At 38.8% G+C, this 17,482-nt stretch overlaps 1 protein-coding gene and 1 long non-coding RNA gene across 3 annotated transcripts in view; both read right to left on the minus strand.

Moving 5' to 3' along the window:
* ADSL (adenylosuccinate lyase) overlaps positions 1-17,482 on the minus strand; it is a 43,465-nt gene that overhangs the window by 8,006 nt on the left and 17,977 nt on the right. For both annotated transcript variants that reach the window (XM_050917358.1, XM_050917349.1), the window contains exon 5: positions 208-379. In XM_050917358.1, coding sequence (XP_050773315.1) covers positions 208-379 — 172 coding nt within the window. The remainder of the gene's footprint in view (positions 1-207; positions 380-17,482) is intronic.
* Positions 10,676-17,468, minus strand: LOC127031079 (uncharacterized). Its single transcript, XR_007768493.1, has 2 exons — positions 15,925-17,468; positions 10,676-15,376 (listed from the first exon to the last, which is right to left on the minus strand). It is a non-coding gene; the product is annotated as an uncharacterized LOC127031079 (long non-coding RNA).

Consider the following 17,482-nt stretch of genomic DNA (forward strand, 5'->3'; position numbering starts at 1 on the left):
GAACACACTAAGAGCTCTGCCAGCACACCTCAACCCTGTCCTGAAGCACCCCCACTATTATAATTCTGCTCTCCCAGAGTTCTGCCAAAGAACCTTCATAGTGACCCCCAGTGTCCATGCTTATTTGACCCTAGACCCTCTCCTCCCTCACAAGTTATCTTCTAAACCCGCTTACTGGGAATTTTGATCACTGGATTCAGTACTCACTTTGTCATGATCTCCCTCAAACAGCTGCAAGAAACTGGCCTGGGTGCCAGTGGTGCCTTTCACACCACGAAATCGCAAGTCGTTTCGAGCCCGCTCTAGGTTCTGCAGGTCCATGCACAGGTCCTGGATCCACAGGCAGCAGCGTTTCCCCACTGTGGTTAGCTGTGCAGGCCTGAAAGTAAACAAGGAAGACTGTCATTGTGTCACCACTTTCACACAGACTTCGCACAGCCTCGCTAGGAAGGCAGCCACTCAGATATCACTGTAACAAGAACCATCACGACTCTTTCCTTTCGAATCTGAAGGGTCCGAGAGAAGAAATAGTAATTAAGGAGCTGAAAGGCCCAGTTTATGGAGAAGATATTTAAAAGCTAAATATACGGACATCTGGGAGCCACTAGGGGAAAGGAGCTGCAAAGCTATGCCACACTATCCCCCACCTCCTGAAATACACAACCATCAGTAAGTGAATACCTTCTTTAAATCTAATATTCATCAGATCTTATTCCACAACTCTTTAAATTTAATACCATTATGGATGCTGGTCCATCTCCAGACTTCCTGTAACATCCTAAAAGGCAGAAGCAGTCAGACAGTCCTCTTGCAGCCAAAATGGCTGACCAGGGAGAGGCAACCCCTCTAAGACAAGATTAAATTATGGACTAGCTAAAACAAATCGAGTGAACAGACTATTTTAAGAAACCTATCTGAAGATACACCTCTACCCCGATATAACGCCACCTGATATAAGACAAATTCAGATATAACGTGGTAAAGCAGCACTTGGGGGGGCACTCCGGCGGATTAACTTAAGTTCTATATAATGCAGTTTCACCTACGATGTGGTAAGATTTTTTGTCTTCTGAGGACAGCATTATATCAAGGTAGAGGTGTATAAGTGAGATCAAATATATTACTAGCACAAATCAAGCTAATTTGCAAAGCGTGGAATTAAGACTAGAGGAAGCTAGAATCTCCTTGCTAGAAGACACAGTCTGTATTACAACTATAACCCAAAGCAACAGGAAAAAACTATTAACACACTGCATGTCAGGTTAATTATCTCCTCCTTCCCTGGTGTCACTTCTTTGAAGTTCCCTGGTTTCACAGGGAAACAGCTGGAGAGCAAGATAGTGGGAACAAGGATCTCATCTTTGACTGAATTATGCCCCTGCTGGCCCTCCAGCTGGATTCGGGAAGCAGGTGGGTTCCAGCTGCTGCTGTTGGGAAGTTGGAGTGCTACAATAGGGACACACCTGTTTTACCTGCATCTACCCTACCCCCCTGTCCCTCATGACTCCAGTGCACTGGGGTACACCCACCTTTGAGACCCTGACTACAAGTAAACAACTTCATCCAGATGCGGGAACTCTTTACACTCGTGGATTGGCAAGGCTCAACAGAGACGTGTGATTTTGGCCTTGGCTACACTGGCACTTTACAGCGCTGCAACTTTCGTGCTCAGGGGTGTGAAAAAACACCCCCCTGAGCGCTGCAAGATACAGCGCTGTAAAGTGCCAGTGTAATCAGTGCCACAGCGCTGGGAGCGCGGCTCCCAGCGCTGCAAACTACACCGTAGAGGATGTGGAGCACGTGCAGCGCTGGGAGAGCTCTCTCCCAGCGCTGGCACTTCGACCACACTCACACTTCAAAGCGCAGCCGTGGCAGCGCTTTGAAATTTCAAGTGTAGCCATACCCTTTTTGTTTTCTATTAGAGGCACTTTCCACTTTCTATTAGAGGCACCTTTTCCAACCCCCACTTCCCTCAACAATTTTACTTTCTTTCATCCCCATCTAATTTTCTGTATTTCAGGTTTATAGTAAATCTGGAAATATTCAAACCATTTCCCCTAAACCTACACTTGTGAGAGATTCCAGATCTAAACAATGTAATGAAGATTTCAGTTTAATGATGAATCTTATCAATTCCTCAACTGTAAAGAAATGTGATCTTCTAAAATGCTATCCAAGAATAGTTATTATTGCTAGGTATGATTTACCAAATTATTGATGTGTTAGTATGAATGCCAATTTTTTCAGTAATATTAGTTCAGGTTCTTTCCTTTAGTTTTTATTTTTGGAAAATGAGTTGAAATATATGTTATGCTGATTTACCTTGCTGATGTAATAAACTATTGGGCAATGGAATTCACACTATAATCCAACGTGGACAAAGCTCTAGCAGGAAAAGTTTAAGCAGAACTGTCCTGCTAATGAACTCATTTGCAGATAATCCAGATATGTCAGAATATGATTATTTAAACAATTTGTATAACTTTCTTATATATCTACTATAGATTTGATAGGTTTAGATGCTAACCTTCTTCCCCCAGAAACCATGCCTTCCCTTGAGATGAAATATTTCTTCTTTAAAGAGTTAGAGAGAATCCAGTTATATCCTGAGTGTTTTGGTTTTTTTTTGTTGGGGGAAGGGAGGTTAAGTGAGTGACAAGGCCACCCCCTTGTAAATGTCCTGGATTTATTCAAACTGAAACAGGGCCTACATTACGTATTTTTTAAGTGAAACTTGGAAAACGCTGATCACTTCATTTCTTTTTCTCAGTTTTTCTATCTTTTAGCTTTCCTGATCTGTCTTACCCTGTCCCTTTTCCATTCCCTTTCACGTCCCCGTTGCGGTGAGGGGAAACTCAGATATAACTTTCCTAGATCTGGAATTAACAATAGCTCAAGCACTGACACTATTCGGGCCCCTGATAGAGAGATATTTGACCTAAAAGCATTCTTTGTGGCTGTTATAGATTGTGTTTCTTGGAACATCAAAAGGGTCAATCATCCATTAAAAAGAAAAAGAATTATCATTCATCCAAAAACAATGAAAGCAGATATTATCTTCCTATAGAAAACCCACCCGAATGACTTGGGGGCAGAGAAATTTAGGAGAGAATGGATGTTTAACAATTTCTTCTCCACAGTCAAAGGTCTAACAATAGTGTTTCACAAAAGACTCAATTTACAAATTCTAGATGTAAATAAAGATGAGGGAGGTAGATTTTTGGTGGTGAAGGCTATGATCTCTGACTCTCTGTATATATCCTAATTATTGTATGATTATTTATATGGACCAAATAAAGATGATCCAAATGTTTTTAAACAAGTTTTTTCCAAAATTAATTAATATCCCACTAGACTCAATCATCATAGCAGGAGATTTTAATGAGCTGTCGGACATTTTTTAGATAAGGGAGGCCCCCCCCAGCATATACAATCACATGCTAGAAACATTACAGAAGATTATATGGAAGAACTGGGGTTAAAAAAATGTATGTTGGTTGCAGAACGCCAAAATGACGGATTTTGCTTATTTTCCCTCCCCACATTCCACATATTCACACACAGATTTCTTAATAATGTCTATGATTCTGGTATACTCACTGCTTAATAACAAAATCAAGTCTATCATGATCTCTGATCATGCCACCAGGGTTACTACAATCTTCCCCTCCCAACACAAATGGGACTTGTAGAAGATGGAGACTGTGCTTTTTTCTTTTGAAAGATAAACATTTTCAAAACTGTGTCACTGAAAAATTTGTATTCTTCAAAACAAATGATCCACCCTAAGGGATAGGCTAAGTTTTTATTAGGGGCAGGATCATTTCCTACTCAGCAGGTAGGAAGACAGCTAGCCAGGCTTAGCCCCTGGAATTAACTGAATGATTTATAGCTATGGAATTAGAATGTGCAAACTATTCCTCTGTAGAACAAATATAAAATTAGAGACTTAAAGTTGGCTTAAGTTTGGTTAAAGAAATAACTAGGAAGTAAAAGAGAGGCCCTGAAAGTACTGAGTGGTAAGGCCAGAGAGGAGTAGGGAGGATGTCTGGTTCAAAAAATAATTAATAAGATAAGGAAAAATTTTCTAAAAAGAAGGCCTCTGCCTGAGAGGGATGACTGCAGTTCATTTTAAATAAGACAGACAAAATTTTCTTAAAAGCAGCCAAGATGGCCCTTCCCACCTCATATACCAGTGTTATCTTAAAAGTAGGGCAGCCAATTAATCACGGTTAACTCATGCAATTAACTCAAAAAAATTAATCACAATTAACTGCAGTTTTAATTGTACTGTTAAACAACAGAAATCCAAAAATATTTAATAAATTTCAGTTGGTAGTTTTTCTACATTTTCAAATATACTGATTTCATTTACAACACAGAATACAAAGTGTACCCCTGCTCACTTTCTATTACTTTTTATTACAAATATTTGCACTGTAAAAATGATAAAAGAAATAGTATTTTTCAATTCACTTCATTCAAGTACAGTAGTGCAACCTCTTTATCAGGAAAATGCAACTTACAAATGTAGATTTATTTTTTTTTTTTTACATAAAATTGCACTTGAAAAACAAAACAATGCAAAACTTCAGAGTCTGTAAGTTCATTCAGTCCTACTTCTTGTTCAGCCAGTCACTAGACAAATAAGTTTGTTTACATTTATGGGAGACAATGCTGCCCACTTCTTATTTACATCACCAGAAAGTGAGAACGGGCGTTTGCATGGCACTTTTGTAACCAGCACTGCAAGGTATTTATGTTCCAGATGTGCTAAACATTCATATGCCTCTTCATGCGTGAGCCACCATTCCAGAGGACAGGCTTCCATGCTGATGACGCTGGTTAAACAAATAATGCATTAATTAAATTTATGACTGAACTCCTTGGGGGCGAATTGTAAGTCTCTGGCTCCGTTTTATCCGCATTCTGCCATATATTTTGTGTTATACTAATCTAGGATGATGACCCACCACATTTTAAGAACACTTTCGTAAATTTGACAAAACTCAAAGAAGGTACCAATGTGAGATTTTTAAGGACAGCTACAGCACTTGACCCAAGGTTTAAGAATCTGAAGTGCCTTCCAAAATCTGAGAGGGATGAGGTATGGAGCATACTTTCAGAAGTCTTAAAAGTTTAATACTCCGATGCAGAAACTACAGAACCCAAACCACCAAAAAAGAAAATCAACCTTCTGCTAGTGGTATCGGACTCAGATGATGAAAATGAACATGCGTCGGTCCACACTGCTTTGGGTTGTTATCATCAGCATGGACACATGTCCTCTGGAACGGTGGATGAAGCATGAATGGACATGTGAATCTTTAGTGCATCTGGCATGTAAATATCTTGTGACACTGGCTGCAATAATGCCATGCGAACACCTGTTCACGATGTCACCTGAAAGTGAGAACAAGAAGCAGGCAGCATTATCTCCTGCAAATGTAAACAAACTTGTTTGTATGAGCGATTGGCTGAAAAAGCAATAGGAGTGAGTGGACTTATAGGTGCTAAAGTTTGACATTGTTTTATTTTTGAATGCAGGTTTTTTTGGTTACATAATTCTACATTTGAAAGTTCAATTTTCATGATAAAGAGACTGCACTACAGTATTTGTATTAGCTGAATTGAAAAATACTATTTCTTTTGTTTTTTTACAGTGCAAATATTTGTAAAAAATAAATATAAATAAAAATAAATTATTAAGTTTGCAGACGATACAAAACTGGGAGGGATTGCAACTGCTTTGGAGGACAGGGTCAAAATTCAAAATGATCTGGACAAATTGGAGAAATGGTCTGAGGTAAACCGGATGAAGCACAATAAAGACTAATGCAAAGTGCTCCACTTAGGAAGGAACAATCAGTTTCACACATACAGAATGGGAAGAGACTGTCTAGGAAGGAGTATGGCAGAAAGATATCTAGGGGTCATAGTGGACCACAAGCTAAATATGAGTCAACAGTGTGATACTGTTGCAAAAAAAGCAAACGTGATTCTGGGATGCATTAACAGGTGTGTTGTAAACAAGACACGAGAAGCCATTCTTCCGCTTTACTCTGCGCTGGTTAGGCCTCAACTGGAGTATTGTGTCCAGTTCTGGGCACCGCATTTCAAGAAAGATGTGGAGAAATTGGAGAGGGTCCAGAGAAGAGCAACAAGAATGATTAAAGGTCTTGAGAACATGACCTATGAAGGAAGGCTGAAAGAATTGGGTTTATTGAGTTTGGAAAAGAGAAGACCGAGAGGGGACATCATAGCAGTTTTCAGGTATCTAAAAGGGTGTCATCAGGAGAAGGGAGAAAACTTGTTCACCTTAGCCTCTAATGATAGAACAAAAAGCAATGGGTTTAAACTGCAGCAAGGGAGATTTAGGTTGGACATTAGGAAAAAGTTCCTAACTGTCAGGGTAGTTAAACACTGGAATAAATTGCCTAGGGAAGTTGTGGAATCTCCATCTCTGGAGATATTTAAGAGTAGGTTAGATAAATGTCTATCAGGGATGGTCTAGACAGTATTTGGTCCTGCCATGAGGGCAGGCCCTGGACTCGATGACCTCTCGAGGTCCCTTCCAGTCCTAGAGTCTATGAATCTATGAACTCTATACACTTGGTATTCTGTGTTGTAATTGAAATCAATATAGTTGAAAATGTAGAAAACATCAAAAAATATTTAAATAAATTATATTCTATTATTAAGCGGTGCAATTAGTCACAATTTTTTTTAATCACTTGGCAGCCCTAGCATAAAGTAAATAGAATGACTTCAGCACAAGCCAAATTTGCTCTTTTTAGACTCAAGCATACCAAGAGTTGGGGGGAAGAGGGCAGGGAAAATTCTTACATAGAGATTAAAAGTGAGAGGTCAAAGTCCCAAATAGTATCAATCAAATCAGAGAAAGACGGGTTATTGCTAATCACAAAGAGATCAATGATCAATTTTTGAAATTTCACCAGGCTCTTTACAATAATGATTTACCACCTGACCCAGAAGAACTGAATAATTTTGTTCGAACTCTTAACATTCCACAAATCTCAGAAGAGCAGCAGGCCAGGCTGGCCTCTCCCTTGCAATCAGAGGAAATAAATCAAGGCCAGGAAAGAAATGGGTCTCGGCAAGACTCTGAGCCCTGATTGTCTACTGACAGAATTCCATCAGTCTCAAAGAAATTCTGGTCCCTAAGCTGTTCTACATTTACAAAGATGCCTTAAAGAAATGTACATTACCTTCTACTATGAGGGAAGCACTAAATACTGTACTAATTAAACCAGGTAAGGAAGCGCAAAAGCTCATCTCTTTAGTCAATACTGATATATAAAAATATTGCCCAAAAGGCTTGAAAAAGTAACAAGTGATAAGGTTCACCCCAAACCAGGTGTGATTTATTAAAAAAGGCATGGTTCAGATAACACATCAGTGATTTATATTATGGCATTCCATCAACACACTAGAAATTCCCATGCAATCATTTCACTCAATGCAGAGAAAGCCTTTGACAGAATGAACTAGCAATATCTGTTTCTTACCCAGGATAAATTTGGCTTGGGAAAATCCTTTATTTCATGGATATAGCTGTTATGTTTCAATCCCAACTCTCGTACCCTAACAAACAGTGTAATATTTCCCACCTTTGATCTCTTTCAGGGAAGTAGACAGAGATGCTCTCTTTCCCCACTCCCATTTAATCTAGCATTAGAACCACTTGCAGTACTAATTAGGGAATAACAAGATATTCAAGGGATCAAATCAGGAACTCTGATGACAAAAATCCATTTGAATGCAGACGACATCCTCCTACTTATTAAAAACCCAGGTCAATCTATTCCAAATACACCTCTACCCCGATATAATGCTGTCCTCGGGAGCCAAAAAAAATCTTACTGCATTATAGGTGAAACTGCGTTATATCAAACTTGCTTTGATCCGCCAGAGTGCACAGCCCCGCCCCCCCGGAGCGCTGCTTTACCACGTTATATCCAAATTCATGTTATATCGGGTCACATTATATTGGGGTAGAGGTGTATTACAAACAATAGATAACTGTGGTAAATTCTCTGGCTACAGGATTAATTGGGTAAGTCAGAAGCAATGAAGATCTCATTAGATCTAGCTGGAAGTAGCTCTCCTATAGGGACATTTAGATGGCATCAGACAAACCTCAGATAGCTTGGCATCTTGTTCCCTAAGGAAATTAAAAACATAGTCAAGGTTAACCTAGCCCATTAATCATGCAGTCAGCAAATGATTTAAACAAATGGAAGGCACTATCCCTCTCCCTTTGGGTGGGTGGTGAGTGTGTGTGTGTGTGGGGGGGAATGAATGCCTTTCCCAGGATACTTTTTTTTCTGAATTCCCCGCTCCCTCCATATTCTTTTTATTTTACTGAAATCAACAACATGTTCAGGTCTTTCTTGTAGGTGCTGGTAACAAGCCCAGAATATTCTTACAAAGATTACAACCCCCTGTCAATACAGGTTGGTTTAGATTTCCCAACTTCACACTTTATGATAAGGCAATAATTTTTAGCCAAGCAGCACAGTGGCTCATTCTTTGCACTGTACAGCCCCAGACTGGCTCCAGCTGGAGGCAGAATTGGTTGTTCCTTTACCCCCTTCCAATGCGGTGCACTTGGATTAGTACAGATTCCCTAAAGAGCAATTACCAACTGTTGTGGCAGCCAGAAATACTTGGCATGCTATTTCAAAATTTAAAGACCCCCCCCGCCTTCTATATACCAAGGCCTCTAGCTGAAGTAACTTGAAACTCTGTATAGAAAAGCAATTCCATAATTTGGCCAGATAGGATTAGGAAAGGGATTTTGATCATCAATCAATTTATTGAAAATGATACTTTCCTCCATTTTACAATATTAAAAGGAAGTTCGGTCTAGAGATTAAGACGTGGCAATGTAGCCAACTCAAAAATGCCATCTCCCACCTGTTTGGCCCCAATGCCTGAGCTACCCTGACCCACCTGAACTGCTTTAATTTCTCCAAATATTATCCAGATTGCCAAGACCTATGGCAACACTATATATACACTTGGCTAGTAAATTTGAACTAAACATGGATTCCCTAAAAAAGAAATGGAAGGAGGACCTATACCAATTAGTCTCTGCTAATGGAAACAAACTTTAGCCAGTGCTCTCAACTGCTCTTTGAACCGCCATTTAAGATTAATCCAGCAGAAAATGGTGGCAGCATTGGACCTCTCTCTCACTATTCAAAACAAGTGTTGCTAAATCAGACAAATGTTGGCACTGTAATTCATCAGATACTAACTTCACCCATATACTCTGGGAATGCTCCTATCCCTGTATGGTTTGGGAGAACTGAACTGCAGAGCTAATTTTTTCCTATTAAATACAATTGTGTTACAAACGAAACATGTAGTACTACAAAAATGGAAAACCAAAAAGCATCCAATAATTGAAGACTAGAGCACAGACATAACAAGCTTGGCGACCCCGAAAAAAATTGTATACTGTAACAGAAATACCCAAGAAAAAATTCTCAGATATGGGATGCTTTCTTGTATCTGAATGATCCTATTAACTACATGGGCCCCCTCCTCACCATCTCTATCCCCTTCTTCTGAATTTTGATTCTATTCTTCACCTTATTTTAATAATTTTACTTTAACTAGTTGGATTTTTATAAACAAAGTTGTTTTTGTAAATTGTGTAATACAAATTATTAATAATTTAATTGTTCAGATTATATACAATTAAATATTTCAGGTAATAGTTAAGATTAGGTAGCAAATGGTTAATATATTATGACAAGTTATTTTTATAGTATGTTTTTCTGTGTGTGGATATTTTTAAAATTTAATAAACAGTTAATAAAAAACAACTTAAAATGTACATCTTGACTAAGTGACAACTAAGAATATGATCACTGCCAACAGGAATTTGAAGGGAGCAGACAGCAAGGAAGAAGAATGGTTCACTGCAGCAGAAGAGGGTATGAACTGGATTAATTGAATTCAACTGACGCAAGAGGAAATTCAGGATGGCTATCAGGAGACATTTCCTAACTGCAAGGCCTATTAGATCACTCTTTGGAAATTACTGAAACTCCACTGCTTGTGACATTTAAAACTAGTCAAGGTAGTGGTATGGAGAATAAACTGTATGGAGAAATCTTGCATTAGCTGAGGAAGAGGGAAGACAAGACGTAACTTAATAGGTTTCCTTCCTAGCCCTCCCAAGAATCTTCTCAGTTCCATGATTCTGTCTTCCATTCACAATAAGTTATTTGAACACAGAAATTTGATCTACTTTTAAATACTGTTGTACTGATGGTGATATATACTTAAGTCCACCTATCCAGTGAATTCTCCATTTCTTGTGACAATTTCCAGAAGATTTAAAAAAAAAAATTAAAAAATTGAACTCTCCCCCTGCTAGATCTGTGGCAATGGTTCAGCAACTATTCCCAGGACTATGCTTGATATCAACACCACAAACACAACTTAAGCTGAGCAAAACCAAGAGACCGGGGGTTGATAGGAGAGGAGGATGAAGTCACACTGGCACTTTCCTAGTTCCGATGTTCAAGGACAGCGATGACATACAGGCTACTGCAGAGCTCAGTGATCTTCCAAACAGAGCAATTAGATGATTAGCTTCTTTTAATCAAGAAGGGTTAGGGTACACACAAAATTTGGGTTGGAATGGATTACCATGATTAAATACTTGTTTAATGTGTATATAAAAACACACTCAATCTCTGAGCACATATACAATACTTAAGTGATCCACATCTCTTGTTAACTAGCGCTAACATTAAGATTCCCATGAAATAAGCTAAGTATATACTTCAGTCACATTTTTTCCAGGCAACAGCTCTTTCACAACAGCTTGGGGAAAAAAAAAATAATCAAAGTTTTAGATCTGTCAGAATCAAGAACAAAAACAGAGCTCAGTCTGAAAAGATCAGATTTCCTATTGCAGCATCTGAGACATATCTTCAATCACCCATTTCCTCGGCAGCAGTAAAGAATACACAGCTTTTTGTGCTCCTCTGACAATACGCAAGGCAGAAAGAGGCGGCACTAGGATTTTAGTTAAATAAATTCTGCTGACTGGCCTCACTGGCTTGTTTATTTCCACCTATATACCCTGATTAAGACTTTGTGTGAGAGGTTCTCCTCAGGGCATCCTAAACCTCTCCCTTACTGAGGCAGGGAAATAACACAATGGCAGTTTAAACTGTGTCAGCTCCCGGCCACACCAGTCTGCCCCCTTACCAGCAGACTCCAGGAGATTCTGCCAGTCTTAATCTCTTCGCAGTAACATTCAGTAAACCCCAGCTCCCCAGAGATCTGTCTCTGCAGTGTCCAGTCCATTCTCACTAGTCACTCACAGAAATGATTTAGTTTGCCTCCTTCAAAGAGATAGCTTACACACTAGCACTCACTAAACACACACTCTTTACCTTAATATGACAGCACTGAGATATTCTTAGTTTTACTATAAACTAAGTTTATTAAAAAATAGAAGAGATTTAAGTGATGCTAAGCCGAGAAAACAAGGAAATGGTTACAAACAAAACAAAACATGCTTTTCAGTTCCCAAGACTCAATTTTAGCAAGCTATAATCTTTGTCTAAACAGCTTTCTCACTTACATCAAGCTACCAGCATTTCCAGCCCTTTCGGCAGGAGGAAGCAAAGTTAACAGAATCAGACACTATTATCCCCTTTGTTCCCTATTGATGGATAAATGTCTTTTTGCTCTCCTTATATTTCCCAAAGTCTATGGTTGTTGCCTGAAGAGCCAAGAAACCTTCCAGGGGATTCAGATTCATGTGTCCCTTGATGTGCTCACCACACTGTGTCCTCCATCACTTGTTAGCTTGATTGCTTTGTTTACCTTATATGTAAATATACCTGCTTTGTCATCTGCCTGTAATCAAGCCAGGCAGAACCACATTCTTTTGTCTAAGGCAGGTTTGTTTATTTACTGCTTCCAAAACATATTTCAATAACTTATTTCCAGCATACATACATAACTCTCTATGCACAAACCGTACGTACGTTGCACAATTATATTCATGACCAGGGTGTCACCAGTTTTTACATGATACCTTAAAAGACACTGTGGCTAAATATTCTGACCACAGTGTGTTGAGTGTGTCCTTTGTCAGCTAGCATAAAGGGGCTCTTAGGGTCACATTTGGATAGATGCTTTCTTCACTCTTCTTAAGGAGTGATTTCCTATGCAACAAAGACATTAGATCTGGGTACAAAGTGTCATAACCTTCCCAGTCTCAGCTGTCCCACACCACTTTCACTAGTGGAAAAATAAGATTTAAATCAAGGTCCATAGTGTAAAGTCCTGAGAGTTAATAACTGCCATCCCTGGCAGCAGCAGATTAACTCACATCTCCAGAAACATTCTTGTCCAGGTCTTGATTCCTTTTCAATGAACCATATTCTCAAGAGCAACAGAGAGATACTGCCATTATAGAACAATCCAGTCTCTTGACCGTAGCCAATGACAGATGAACCACAGAAAAGGGATAAGCCTTCCATGATACAGAATGTTGTGCAAACTTATATCATGGGAGAAATATTTCCTGATTCCTGCTAGTGATCTCTTTACACCCTAAAACAGGGTGCACTGATTTAAATCAGCAATTTAAGTCACCAAGTAGAAAGCCTTAATTTAAATTATCAACTTTAATCAACTTTTTCGTTTGTACTTCTGTTATTTTCTAAAGAAAGGTGTATTCTCACTGGTTGGTATAACTATTAAAACATGTTGATTTACAACTAAATAGAGCCTTTATACTATGTTCAGTATGTCTTTTTGCTACCTAGGAGTGTACACTATAACTATATATATTTATTTAAGCAAAACAAACATTTTCAGATTCTTATTATACATTTTTAGTATGTTAAGCAATATATCATTTACTATTTTCTATTTACTAGATGTTTAACTTTTTGCTCATGATTTGTGTCAAGCTGCATTAGGATGGTAACTGGCTTAATTAAACAAACAGCATACAAAATTTAAATAAATAAAACTTTAAACATTTTGAATACATAAACTTCTCTTATCTCTTATTACAACCAAATGAGGTATTAAAGGAATAGAGGGATTAACTGTAGCCAGTGAATTAAGACAAGTATTTCAAGTCAGCCTGGGAAAGTTTCAAATATACTGAAGTATAAGTGACTGGAGCTTAAATTAATTCTCGCCTACACTACACAGTTTTGTTGAGAAAAGTCAGCTTTTGTTGACAAAACAGTGGATGTGTACACACCAAAATGCTCCTCCCACCAATGTAACTCCCCTGCTATGCTGACATAATAAAACCACCTCAACTAGAGGCTTATGTAGATGTAGTTAAGTCTGTGCAGTTAAGGTGATGCAGTGTTTGCATTCCTTTGACAGCTAACAGCTGATCTTTCTTGTCAATTTCACTGTGGAGTCCCAGGCGGCTTTCCCCTTACTCCCAGCAGGGAATGGGGAGGTGAGAAGTTTCCAGCAGCTTCCCTTCCATTCCTGGTGAGGAACGGGGAGGCGGCAGCCTGTCTGGAGCCTGTGGTGTAGCCAGGCTCCCTGCACAGAGCTGCCAGTGGAGATGAGAGACCAGGCTCTCAGATCCCCACACTGCCCCTCTTACGTTGGTGGAAGTGCGCCTGTGAAGATGCGCACCACCGATCCAAGAAGGGTAGTGTGGACATCAGCCATCACAGTAATTAATGCGGTGGCTGTATGTCAACCTAACATAGGCTATGTCTACACTACAAAGATAAGTCGACCTAAGTCTCTTGAAAATGAGAATCTGCTAAGTCCTTCAAACTTTTTTTAAGACTAGTAAATTTTATGCCCTTCCTCCTCAATTTTATTCCTAGACAGGAGGAGAAAGACCATTTTTTTCTGCTTTTTCAACTCCCAATCAATTTCAACTTTGAAAGAATCAGTCCAAATGAAGAACATATTCTCTCTGTGCCTGCAAAAGAGGCTACTGGTGTCAAAAGCTGGTTTAGCACTTCAGCAAACTCTGGTTCCAGGTGCTTAGCTAGTGCCTCCCACCAGTTCAGTTGTGTGACTTTCTTTAAAACATCATCAAACGTGTACTGCTTGAATGGTTCACTTCCAGCCCTGAAATTTCTTATGGTTGGCAAGATTGATGGGTGATTATTCAATGCTCATGTCATAGCAGCAGCATCTTCTTCAGCAGCTTGGCATCTACCTGGTACTTTTGGTGAGAATACTGGCAAGAAAATGAGGTAGAGTAAATGCTTGATTCATCCAATTATTTACTGCCTAAAATTTAATTTTGGTGCTGGGTATTTCTTTTTTCAGCATCTCAAAGTTCTTTCTAATTTTAACAGCATTAGCAATTCACCAGCAATCTTTCTATAGTTTGTCCAAGGCTATGAAAATAGGTTTCAGTATATTTATCATATCTTCTACATTTCCTTTTAGTCCGATGTTGAATACTCTGGCTGTGAGAGTTCCATTTATTTTGTCTCAATTTTATTCACAAATTATCTTCAGAATAGGCTAGTTCTAAATAAACAGCTCAAAACAGTCAACCACTGACTTCCATCATACCTCTTGAGGGAGAATTAGTTTAAATGCTTCTATTCTCTTCAGTGAAGCTGGAGGAAAGTGGTTGTTATGGAAGCATTTTGCAACTTTAACTACTTTTTCCTTTATTCCTGCAGTTGTATTCAACTCTTTAGCTAAAAGATGCATCAAAAGAGCACTGTATACCCCCATATGTTATAAGTTTCAGATTCCAATCACTATCTTCTAGATTTCTTCTCATCTTTGCTACATTTGCCTCACTGCCTGTGACAAAGCTACATACCTGACAGTTGAATTTTTGTTCAAAGTTTGTTATAGCTTCTACTGCCAGTTCTTTTAAGTATTCTGCTGCATGGGCATTTCCTGTTGTATCAATTGTTTCTCTAAGAGACAACTTCATCTCTGTTATCACACAAGCACATATTATTGGAGCACTGTGAATGCTGTTCCACACATCAGGACTCAGATTAATGAATTTCCCCACCAATGTGCTTTGCACACTGTTCAATTTCCTTCTCACAACAACGTTTCAGCAATGTCTGCTCTACAGATGGAGTGCTCCATATTTATAATGATTGAACCACGTCAATGAAATATTTGTTCTGAAATTTATGGAGTTTTCCTGGAATTTGCTGGTCCTGATTGCAATTCATGCCTTTCTTAATTGGATTATGATGAAGAAAGCTTGTTTTGATGCAGTTAATTTACTGTCTGAACTATGTTTAGTTGCAGTACTGCTGGTGGTATTAGCAGATGACTCTGACGTTGTGGACATTGCAGATGATGGACATTCACAACTCCTTATGTCTAAGCAGGGACCCTGCAACAAAAAGTAAAAAAAAGTCCCCCTCAGTCACTGGTTATTACTCAGGGTACTGCTTTAAAAAGATTGTAAATGAAAGATTTTCTCCTGTTGCAGCTGACTGTACCACTGTTTAAATGGTATTTATTTCTAAACTCAGTTTTATAGGGCAAACAATTAGTAAATTATAAGGCTAATCCTAATCTATTTAAATCTTTATCTGTAGCAACATAACAAACAACTTGGGGAAAAAAACATTTTAAATGTTAAAATTCATAAATGCCTAATAAAACTTTACTTTTAAAGAGGAAATCTTCACCTATGATATTTGATTATACGGAGCAATAAAAATCATTCCAAAGTCCAGTAGTAATAGTAAAAATGTAATTGACAAAAACTCTCCCACAACAAACTAACAGATCAATTACATTTTGAACAAACATTTTGAAATTCATAAGTAATCCACCAAAACCACAAATTTATGACAATAATCTAAGTTATCGTTGTTAGCATAGTGAGACATGGAAGGCAGCCCATAAAAATGGTGCAAAAATAAGTTTACTAACCAGCTGATCCAGATTGTTCAGGCACATCATCTTCAAATCACTGTCTTCTGAGAAACAATTTTCATAATGTTGTGTCATTCTGGCAACCCAGGCCCTGCATCTCTGTTTCACCATTCACAGTTGCCATGAGTTACTTTTTTACCCAGAGGTACAGGAATTTCTTGAATATATTCCCAAACAGGTTCTTTTTCACAACTTGCAGCCATGGCAGCTTTTTCCCCTCCAGTTCCTAGGTGTTGAAATCAACACTAGAAGCTACATTCTAAAGAATGTTGCCCCTTCTTCCCAGTGTCCTGATTTGACAAGTGTTGCACCTTTCTGGCTGCATACTATGCTCTTTCTCTCGTTACATATCTCCCCTACCCCACTCCTACCCCAGAAAAAACAAAAAAACTAACAACAACCCAAGACTTCCGGTAACATAACATATGTGCCTGTTGTACTGCAGTATTTCATTTAGAGAGAGAGAGAGAGAGAGAGAGAGAGGGAGAGGGAGGCAGTTGAGAAGTTAATGGATTTCTGTTTGTATCTGTCCGTGTGCACATGTACGAAGAGAGAGCAAGGCCATTTATCTGAAGTGCCCAAAACCATTCAGAAGCAAGGGTTGGTAGTTATTGGGCAGATCAGTGTTTCTCCATGAGCTGGTGGTTGGAGTATAAATATTCATAGTCTGAGAAATGAGCCAGAGTTCAGGTCGGGAGAAGCTATAAAGTAGGAGCTTGAAATCACCCAGATGGGTTCAGTGGATGAGCCTGATGAGATACATGATGGTGTCTCCTGGAGCCAGTAGCACAGCCCCCAGATCACCCATAGGATCAAGCCCTTAATACAGTACACGTACCATACATAACCTACTTTGCCATAATTATTAAAACCTCAAAAGTTATATCTCCCTCCCGATTCTTTCCTTATACAGAGAAGCAGTCTTTAACTCAAAAGTTTTTGATAGAAGCTCATGGATTCAGCATATTAAATCTTTTATATTAAAAATAATGTAAACAAAAATCAAAAAATTACTATTTAAATTTTAAAAACATTTTTAAAAAATTGATTTTTATCCACCTTGCCTTGAAACATGAGAACTGACAGGTCTTGTAGTTATAACTGCAGAAGAAAGCCTCATTCACATGAAGTCCTCTCTACATTAAGGAATTGAACAGCTGCCAGCAATAGGTTTTTCTGAACTGCTGTTGAAAACAGATTAAGTGACAGTATAGACAGAAAAGGTCACAGGAACTTGGCATCCAAGCACAAGTTTGGTATAAGTCCCAACCATGCTTTCGGTAACAGCGGTTTTGTACCATTTACATTAGCAGTTACATTGTTTTTAGCACAGGTTCAAAGGGAGCAATCGCTGACAGATGCGGTTCAGTTGCCTAGTGTAAAAGGAGACTTAAGCATTTATGCCTTTTTTCAAACTCACTGCTGCTGGATCTTGAGACATAGGATAATGAGCTCAACTGATCAGAAGGGGAGAAAATGTGAGATAGAGCTGCCAGCAGCAGCACCCTCCATCTGATAAGTAGACTCTGAAATTAAAGGAAAAGCTCTTGGGCTA

This window comes from Gopherus flavomarginatus, chromosome 1 (genome assembly GCF_025201925.1).
Source record: "Gopherus flavomarginatus isolate rGopFla2 chromosome 1, rGopFla2.mat.asm, whole genome shotgun sequence".
NCBI classification, from domain to species: domain Eukaryota; kingdom Metazoa; phylum Chordata; order Testudines; family Testudinidae; genus Gopherus; species Gopherus flavomarginatus.